This window comes from Lithobates pipiens, unplaced genomic scaffold (genome assembly GCF_037356315.1).
Source record: "Lithobates pipiens isolate NorthernLeopardFrog02 unplaced genomic scaffold, aLitPip1_a1.2 Scaffold_16, whole genome shotgun sequence".
Taxonomy (NCBI): domain Eukaryota; kingdom Metazoa; phylum Chordata; class Amphibia; order Anura; family Ranidae; genus Lithobates; species Lithobates pipiens.
Window position 1 is genome coordinate 128,092,250 of NW_027507748.1, and position 10,240 is coordinate 128,102,489.

Sequence of the window (10,240 nt, forward strand, 5' to 3'; positions counted from 1 at the left end):
TGCATTTTGAATTGAAAAAATAATCATTCCATGACCTGAATCCTGAACAATAAGAAGATCTCTTCTGTGGCCACTGCTACTCCTTGTTGGAATACTTGTATAGCTAGAGGTGGCTTTTCCTTACCCCAATGTTACACTTTGGATGGAATGGGGAAGGGTTATTAACCCTATTAAGTTTTCAGTGCTGTAGAAACCACTGTTACTGGAACTACAAAGGAAAATCCAACATTTTTAGCTGTCACTGGAACAAGAATAGAGAGGAAGTCTCTCAGTGACACATGTTGTCCAAGAGAGGATTTTCCTTACTTTCAAAATATTTTTTCTCTCTTTCTGTTGTGTTTATAGGACAGAAAGTGAAGAGATATCTCCCAAATAAGCCTCAGGAGACAAAAAAAACTGTCAGTTTTAACACATACTTACTCTATCCAACGCCAAGTAAATTTGGTTTTATATACTTTAAATGCAATCATTTTAAAATTTTGTAATAATAGGGGCATGTAAATACCATGACACTGGGTGGAGAAAATGTGCTTTATCGGTATACCAAAAGTGAACCCTTGTCGGGCAACAGGTTCAGTTTAATTCTGCTCCCAACGTGCAGCACGATTTTTGCTTCCCTTTGCTCCCCAGCTGCTATGTTTGGTCACTTGGAGCAAGGATTAGAAGACCTGTGTAAGCTCCAAGAATAAAGAATCTCTCTCCACCCCCATAGGTGCCTAAAGGCCAATCACCAAGCACCGGTGCTGTCACATAGTAGGAAGGGGAGTGAGTTATGTGCTGACCCATACCATTGTATTTGTTTGCGCAAACTATTGGTTCTATATAAATTCTGTATAATGTTAATAATAATATTTTTTGTTCCTTGCTGGCAGCCAAATGGATCTATGAGAGAGCAAAGAGATAGTGATTATGAACTGCTGCAGGAGCCATTATTAAATGCTTGGCACAGATTCACTTGATGATTTGACATAAATAACCTTAAAAATACAATTTGTTCAAAAGAATGATGCTTTGCATTATCATAAGGCTTCCATTAGACTGGAGGCTAGATCCAGTGTGTTGTATTTCATTGTTTAACAACAATAATGTTTAGGTAACTTTATTATTTATTTCTAGGTGAAAACAGGCATGATGATGAATATCATTGGTGTATTATGTACCACGATAGCTATCAACAGCTGGGGTCGTGCCATGTTCGACTTGGACACTTTCCCGTCATGGGCCAATGCTACGGATGGAAACTGATGCAAAATGTATTTGTGCCAACATACCTGTGCCATGAACACTTATCATCATGAACATAAGAGCTGTATGGAGCTTGATTTGTCAAAAGAGATTGGTGGATGAAACAAACCTCTAAAAGCTAAGGTCTTAGAAATGGAAGATCTAAGATTACTTGCAAAACAAATGAAAATGCAATACAAGAACTACTTTTGAAGGTTGCATGAACCAGGATTTCAACATCACCAGTTGTGTAAAAAAAGCTATAAAATCCTATTCATTACATCCTCATTGTAAATAGACGTATCTGTTGGTGGGTTCTTAGTAAATGTTCTTTTTTTTTTTGTCAGATGGTCAGAAAATTACACTATTTAAAAATACAAAAAACAAAAACAAGCTAGTTTAAACTTCTTAAACAGAACATAATTTCTTACAGTTGGTGTCATCTGGCGGGTTCGAACAGTAAAAATGTGATGCAGAAATGTTGTTACATTATAGGTTTTTTTTGTTGTCACTTTTTACCCCTATTGGCTATTTATAAAATACAAGTCCTATCTGAATGCTTGTTACATTATTATCATAGTGAAATCCATTTTCCTGAAGGATTTCATTAAAGTAACTATGTTAAGACAAGGTCCAAACTAAGTGAAAACTGCTCTGTAAAAAAAACAGATGCTATATATTTACTTTTTTGGTAGCCTGTGTTTCCAAACTCCACCATGTTGCTCATCCTGGCTTCAGGAGGTAGCCAACACCTTCAAGTTTGTTGAATACCTGCTACCCCACCATGTGCTCTGGTCATTCTGCTGGCTGATACGATGATATAGAGGACAGTGGGAATCACAGCGAGCAGTGGAGGCAGCGGGTGAACCCTTTATAGAAAGTATCACTTAATTTGTAAACCAATGAAATGCAGTCTTCAAGAATATATCACACATCTCCCTTTCTGTGCAACCATTGACCAAATGCAATACATTTTTCCTCTTTTATAATTTTTGTATTTTTCTCAAACAGATTGTCCTAGAAAAAGCTTGCACATTTTACAACTTACTCAAAAAGAGGACTTTTTTTTCAGTAACTTTCTGCTATTGCATATTAAGGTCTAATGGAGACACGCAAATTTGTGCTGACTGAGAACATATCTAAAAATTATCCATGCTAAGATGGACTGGGTCATAACTGAGGTACTACCATGGCTCCTCAAAAATGTAAACAGTCAGCCTATGCAGAATTTTAAGTCTTAGCCTCAGACTTAAAGCGGAAGTAAACCCATCCATAAAACAGTTTCATTTCCGCCACATGCCAGAAATGTAACACTCCCATTGGTTGTGCTGTCAACCAAGCTGTCAAATCATCGAATGGCTGGTGTCACAGAAGCAAAGATGGCAGCTTCCTTGAAAACAATAGTGGGGTTTACTTACACTTTAACAGAACCCTTGGCTAGGCTGTGAAATTTTTGCAAATCATAGCAAATGATTAGAACCTCTGCCAGGTTTTCTTTTTTACCATGCCCCAAAAACTCAACAGAAAATCTCTTTAAAGTGAAGAGAAATCCCCTCTTAAGCATTTGTTACTTTAATATGTCTCCACTCTATCCAAAAAAAAAAGTTTTGGCTTTGGATATACTTTATTATTCTGAGTGCTACATCACTAAAAAATCCCTACCCTTTTTCCAATAAGAAACTGATTGATTTCTGGGGAATCATTTGTCTCCATGCAGTTTTAGACTGCGTGCTTGGCAAGGAATGGCAAACCAATATACAGTACTCTAGCGCTTGTACAGGTAGTACAAGGGAGGGCATGGAGTGGATTTTTCAAATGGGCATAAGTCATTGTGAACACAATGCTAAGCTGTGTAAATATAAACTTTATGTGAATTGTATAATTGTATGATCAACTTTTTTAGATGTTAATGTGTGCCAAATTAAATCTCCTGTAAATGACTTGTTAATATAATTAACTTATACAGTATAAGGGATGTTTACAACCAACAGACTTTTTGAAACAACATATTTTTAGTGTTATATAATGTACAGTTAAGAATTCTCTCAAACAGGCATGCTGGCGGATTCAAATGAACTTTTTCTATTTTTTAAAGAGCCATTCCACCAAAAACTGATATTTCAGTTACGATGGAAACTTTTGGATCATCCACATGCTTCCTATTTCTTCTATAGACTCTAAGGCTGGATTCACACCTATGCATTTTTTGTGCTTTTTGCATTTTGAAGATTTGCACTACAGAATGTGTTCCATAGGAAACCATGTTAAATGGACTCTAGTACAAATCTGCAAAATGCAAAAAGCACTAAAAATGCATAGGTGTGAATCCAGCCTAAAAGAAATCTCTATTCTGTACTGCCCTTCTTTTCATTAAGGCCTCGTTCACACTGTGTGCAGAGACGTGAGTTTTTCTGTATGTGTTCTGCAAGGGCACAAAGAAAACAATTGTTCTTTATGTGGCCTGTTCACGCCACAACACTGGTATCACATGTAGATTTTTTCTGCGCAGGAGTCTGCAAAGTGTAGAAAACTCACTGACATGCGCATGAAAACTGATGTCTCTGCAAGTGAAATCTGTGTGTTTTTTCTATACGTTTTTCTGCGCGTATGTTGTGAACCAGGCCTTCTATGCATTTTTTAGTGCGTTTTCAGTTTTGTAGCAAACACACTACAGTCCATTTAACATGGTCTCCTGTGGATGTAGTTCACATCTGTGCATTTATTGGAAAGGGCCAGGGTTTTTTTTTCTGGTTTTTGGTTCCATAGTCTGATTTAAAGATGTGTATTGAAAAAATGCAAAATGCACATGCAATGTGCAAACTGCAACCTGCACAAGTCTGAATCAGGCCTAAGGCTGGATTCACACCTATGCAGTTTTAGTGCTTTTTGCATTTTGCAGATTTGCACTACAAAAAGTGTTCCATAGGAAACCATGTTAAATGGACTGTAGTGCAAATCTGAAAAATGCAAAAAGCACTAAAACTGCATAGGTGTGAATTCAGCCTAAGGCTTGGTTCACAACTATGCATTTTTTAGTGCGTATTCAGTTTTGCAGAAACGCACTACAGTCCATTTAACATGGGTTCCTATTGATGTAGTTCACATCTGTGCATTTTATGGAAAGGGCTGGCAATTTTTTCTCCAGTTATTGGTTCCATAAGCTTGAGTGGATAAAAACATGTATTAAAAAATGCAAAATGCACCTGGACTATGCAAACTGAAACCTGTATAGATGTGAATCAGGCCTTAGTCCCATTTTTCCTATGGAAACAGGAGCCAAACTCCTACTGCTGCTTTCTCTGTAATATAAAACAAATTAAATGTACATAAAAGATTAGAAAGAATTCCTTGCAATGATCCTACAAAGCTGGCAGACCTGCATGTGCTGTGCTTATGCCAGTGGAGCATTTGAGGGCTATCAGAAGTCAGTGAGCAACTCCTGTTTGTTTTTTAAGGAATCACTACTGCTGCTTCTATTAAATTATATTTAGTCAGGTTTTTGTTTGTTTTTTTGCAAAACTTCTCTTTCCTCTCCCTTTTTATTGGGCTAGATATAGTCTTATCGTAAACTAGTCACATAGTCGGGCAAATTAAATTGAGCATATGATGTAAAAAAAATGTAAAAATGCGGGAGTTGGGTAGCTAAAGGAAACCTTTCACTTTACCTTGCACTAGCAAAAGAAAGGGTGACTTTGATACATTTGTTGGGAAAATGTACCTTTACGTTGGATTTACCAAGGCGCTAACATAAGCAGCTTGTGGCAACAAGTACCTGGTAGGAGACGTGGAGGTAGATTTACTCAAGGCAAGTAGGCTGCTCACTTTTTTTAGGGAATTTGCCCTTACCTTAGCGAATGAGGTAAAGCCCTGTTGACCTCCATTATCTAATCATGTGGAAGCAAAAAATACTTTTTTAAAATTTTCCTTGCACATGATTGGGGAACATTCCCTTGAAAAGCGAACAGCCTATTTGCTTTTTCAAGTCAACCACATGGACACCTTTTGCCAATTCATTTTTTTACGCAGGAGGTGAAATGGCTTGCTGCACAGGTTACATCTCCTACCAGGACCTCCTTCCTTTGGTTAGTGTTAAGAGAGTGACCTCCGCACACACCAAGGCTAGGATATGTTGAAAGGAGAAGCAGATATACACTGCATGTCACATACCTGGCATGATATAGTCACCAGTATAGTGACCAATCATCGAGTCTTCAAATACCTTGCAGTACTATACAAGTAAACTATATGAATAGCATATTAGATATTACTGCTACTGAGCCATCGGGAGGAGATACCCTCATCCCCACATTTAAATAAGGTTTACAGTTTCCCTAAGCATAAACACATTGTCTGCTATTACTGCACTTTGGATTGTTGGGTACAAGTTGACCAGCATACCTTATACTGTGATTAGGAGACACAAAGAGGTTGAAATACCATCCATATTTAATGTATTTAAATACAGTGATCAACTATGACGTTAATACATTTTATGCTAATTATTTTGAAGTTATTGGAAGTTTATAGTCTATTCTGTTCATAGATATTGTAATTTATTTCTTATCATCTCATAATAGCACTGGTCGGAGGTCTCTTTGAACAGTGACAAAATGTAATGTGCCCCTGTTAGTCACAAATACATAATGCAAAGATCTAAATAATGTCTACCAGCTGTTTTGGAATAACTATAACATCAGACTCTGTTTTATATTAGTGACTGGTGCATTTTAATCTTTTTTGGCAAACACTGAAAGAAAATGTAAAGTGCTTTGCATAAAATATTCAACATATGACTTTTCTACAGTTTGTATTGTTACAACGTGGAGTTAGCAGTGGCTCATAATTTTCTTAACATTTCAAGGTAAAAGATGTTTAATTTTAATAATCAATAAATTATACAAAAAACAGACATTGGGGGTTATTTACGAAAGGCAACTCCACTTTGCACTGCAAGTGCACTTGGAAGCGCAGTCGCTCTAAATCTAAGGAGATCTGAAATGAATGGAAGCTCTGCTGATTTTAGCATCCAATTATGTGCAAGCAAAAATTCTGTTTTTTATTTTCCTTGCATTTCCCCCTGGGATCTACAGCGATTTTACTTTCAAGTGCACTTGCAGTGCAAAGTGGAGTTTCCTTTAGTAAATAACCCCCATTATCTGATAGCATTTTCAGCAGCTGATTTACAATGTATTTACTTACTGAGTATGCAGCTTCTCTGTCTTTAAAGTGGAAGTCCAGGCTAATGCGGCATACACACAATCGAAAGTTCGGCCAGCAAAAGACTGATGAGAGCTTTTGGTCGGAAAATGCAACCGTGTGAATGCTCCATCTGACTTTTGCTGGCCGAATTCTAGCCAGCAAAAGATTAAGAGCATTTGTTCTCAATTTTTCGGTCAGAAAAAGTTCCGATTGGAAATTCCGATCGTCTGTAGTAATTCCGACGCACAAAATTCCTACACTCAGAAACATTTGACACATGCTCGGAAGCAATTAACTTAATTTTCTCTGCTCGTCATAGTGTTGTACGTCACCGCGTTCTTGACGGTCGAAAGTTCAGCGAACTTTGGTGTGACCATGTGTATGCAAGCCAAGCTTGAGCGGGATTCCATTGGAAAAACCAACCAAGAATTTTCTGACGGAAAATTTGCTTGTGTGTACACCGTATAACTAAGCCTAAACTTGCTCCCATTCCCCTCCTAGGGAAGATGTATATACTTCTCAGGGCCTTCTGATACAGTCACGTGAGCAGCTCCCAATGGCAGCTAGTAGGCCAATGGTTAACATCATTGTCCGAGTTATCTCCCCTGAAGCCAGCTGCTGGCGCGATCACGTGACCAGACTGAAGCACCCTGAGAAGAGGTATATGCATTTCTCTTCTAAAGGGTAGCTTCTGTAGGAGTTAGGAGGGGGTGTGAGCAGTTTTAAGCTTTGTTAGATCTAGCACTGAATTCCACTTTAATCCTTGCCATTCCTGTTTAAGCTGGAACCATTATCACTGTCTTAGGTATCTTGTTTTTAGGACCCATTTCACACTGAGGCATTCATGTGTTTTAGCGCTAGAAACGGTGCCTGTAAAGCGGCTGAAAACTGCCTCCCATGCCGCCCAAATGTGAAAGCCCAACGCACATGTTCCTGTAAAAGGGCTGTGCACGGTGACCACAGGCTGGAATTGTGAATAGTCAGAGCTAGAGAATGTTACCAGCACACCATGGATCTCCAAAATGGGTCCAAAGCTTTATTCAGCGATCACATCATTACAGCAAATAGCAACACTTTGGAGCCTCACAGTACCCTGTCACCAGACATGTGTGTCGATCACATACCCGATGGAGAGGCCCTGCATGGCTCCGAAATAATTTTATTTGCTGTAACAATGTGATCACTGAATAAATCTTTGGACCCATTCTGGAGATCTATGGTGTGCTGGTAACATTCTCTCGCTCTGTTTTTTAAGGGTGGCTCCTTTCTCTTGTAGCCACCCTTGCACATAGGGGACTAGAATTGTGTTGCTCTACACATTTACTGCAGCAGTATCTTCTACTCTGCCAGACAGGGCTGTGCTTTGTGGCATGGCAAAGCTGAGAAACTGTAAAGAGTGGATGGAAAAAAATATAAACCAGGTAAACAACACCCTAAGAGTCCCTTCACAAGGGGGCAACTTTGGATCTGACTTGAAGTTGCCCCTAGTCGCGCGACATGATAAAATCAATCAAAGTGAATGAGAGCCATCTTAATGCACACTACTGAAGTTGCTCTGACTTCAGAAAAGGTTCCTGCACTACTTCAATCCGACTTCTAGACGACTTGTACCCATTGATTTCAATGGAAGTTGCCTCCAAGTCGGATCCCCTGTCTTAACTGAAGGGGGATCAGGAAGTAAAAATAGTTTTCTAGGCAAACCCCTCCCTCCCACAGAGCTGATTATTATGTGATTGCCAACTGGCAAAGTCCTCTGTCCTGGAGGCAACTTCAAGTTGCCTTGTAAGTTGCCTCAAGTTGCGCTGTGATTCATACTCAAGTCGTGTCCAAGTTGCCTCCCAAATTCGCGCTGGAAGTCGTGTTGCCCCTTTGTGAATGGACTCTAAATGTTTTCCATCTGTGTATTTAGCTGTTTGTCTTTTTTTGTTTATTATAAATTTAGCAAGGGTTAAAACCATTGCACCATTGGGAACATTTCCCTTCACTTCCTGTGCTAGAGACACAACAGAAAATTAGAGGAAATCTCACAATGAGGGGAATTCCAACTGTCCCCTAACCAGGTGTCCCCACTGAAAGATTTCCCCTCACTTCTTGTTCTGGGGAGAACTCTAAAATTTCTCATTAATTCACCTTTTCTCTATGACAGTAGGGACTGGTAGAAACAGGGACAGCAATAAAAAAAACTTGACAGAGGATCTGACCCTTCCCCACTCTATCCACACTACCCACAAATTGAATTACCTTTACACTTTACATCCAAAAACACAATAAAATCAATTTTCATTTCAGGTTGTAACATTACAAATTGTGAAATGTCCGAAAGACGATAGTACTAATGCAAATTGCTGTATGCCTAATCACTGCGGCTCATGTGTAAAAGTGTGGTGAGGATAATTTCCTGTAATGCTTTAAGTTTTCAAACAGGTTAGACAATAAAGGCACTAATCCAGCTGGTTGCTTTGGGCAGCATTGTCAACTGTCAGATACATTTGATAGGCAAGGTCCGGGGTACAGCTCAGGGGCTTTTCACCAGTGGCAGCTGATGCTTAATTTTTTTGGGGTGGGGCAACCAAACCACCCAACACCCCCCTCACACCCCATTTGGTCTATCAATCGATCAAACCACACACCCCGTCACTCGGTCGATTGGCACCCACGCTCCCCCGTCCGCCCACCAGCCCTGCTATTACCTTATCCAGGTTGTGGGCAGCTTCAGTAGCTTCCCCCTGCGTCTCCTCAATGGCTTCCTTCCTGCTTCTGCACCTGGCCAATACAGTCATTTCTCCTCTCAGCCAATCGGGTCCTAAGACCTGCTTCCTGATTGGCCCGGGGGGAAAAGCAGGGAGAAAATAGCGAATATTAATTTGCTATTGTCACACAACTGGCTGGGCTTGGGGCTCAGTGCTCTGCGCCCTGAGCCCACCTTTTTTTATGGCAATCATAGACTCAGGCTCTAATCATGTGTTTTTAAAAAAAAACATTGAAATCCATGCGCCCGGCGCCCTGCATGTAGATTAGGGGCTGGGTGTATGGATTAGGGGGCGTGCCCCTGCGCCCCTAATGGAGAGCCCGCCACTGATATTCACACAAGGCTGATCAATTCTAGTGAGCACCTGGCACATTTGTGAACAGTACTGATATCCCAAGATGCTTACATTGTAAGTAAGTGCTTCCCTGTGTGGGGACAACTTTTCATGAACTGTGGTTTGGGTTAAAATTTCTAACTTATGAAGTGTGTAATGCATTACTGGAAAATTATGTAAATAGCCACTCATCTGTTTTGTGGAAAGATTCTTGTAATTAATAAACATCTCATCTCATAAAATAAAATTATATTTTGATGAATATTTGAAATGTAGGAAATAAATTACTTTGTGGATTAGATTGGTGCTGTGTATTCCTTCTTTACACCATGCAGAATGACCAACAAAAAAAATACTCATTCAACAGTGTTTATGCGCAAGATCTTAATTATATATATGTAAATAGGTGCTGCGCAGTATTAATACCATGATTTATAACTTATGATATTGACCGTATATCATTGCAAGAATTTATGAATGCTTGGCATGCATATAAACCTTTTTTTAGTTTTTTCACAGTGCATTGTGTATGATATATGGTCACTATATAACTAATTAACATAAGATATAAACTATATTATTTATACTGTGCTGTACCTATCTACATATATATTATTTTGTTGTGAGAACACAGGTGGTGTGGGCAGCAGCATTAACACTAGTTATATATTTGAACACTAATGCTGCGTACACACGGCTGGACTTTTCGAGGGACTAGGTCTTTCCAACGGACT

At 39.3% G+C, this 10,240-nt stretch overlaps 1 protein-coding gene across 3 annotated transcripts in view; it reads left to right on the top strand.

Moving 5' to 3' along the window:
- The window catches only part of SLC13A5 (solute carrier family 13 member 5), a 178,676-nt gene extending 168,871 nt beyond the window's left edge, over nucleotides 1–9,805 (top strand). For all 3 annotated transcript variants that reach the window (XM_077480450.1, XM_077480449.1, XM_077480452.1), the window contains one exon: nucleotides 1,117–9,805. In XM_077480450.1, coding sequence (XP_077336576.1) covers nucleotides 1,117–1,245 — 129 coding nt within the window. In that variant the 3' untranslated portion in view covers nucleotides 1,246–9,805. The remainder of the gene's footprint in view (nucleotides 1–1,116) is intronic.
- Nucleotides 9,806–10,240: the final 435 nt, after the last annotated feature.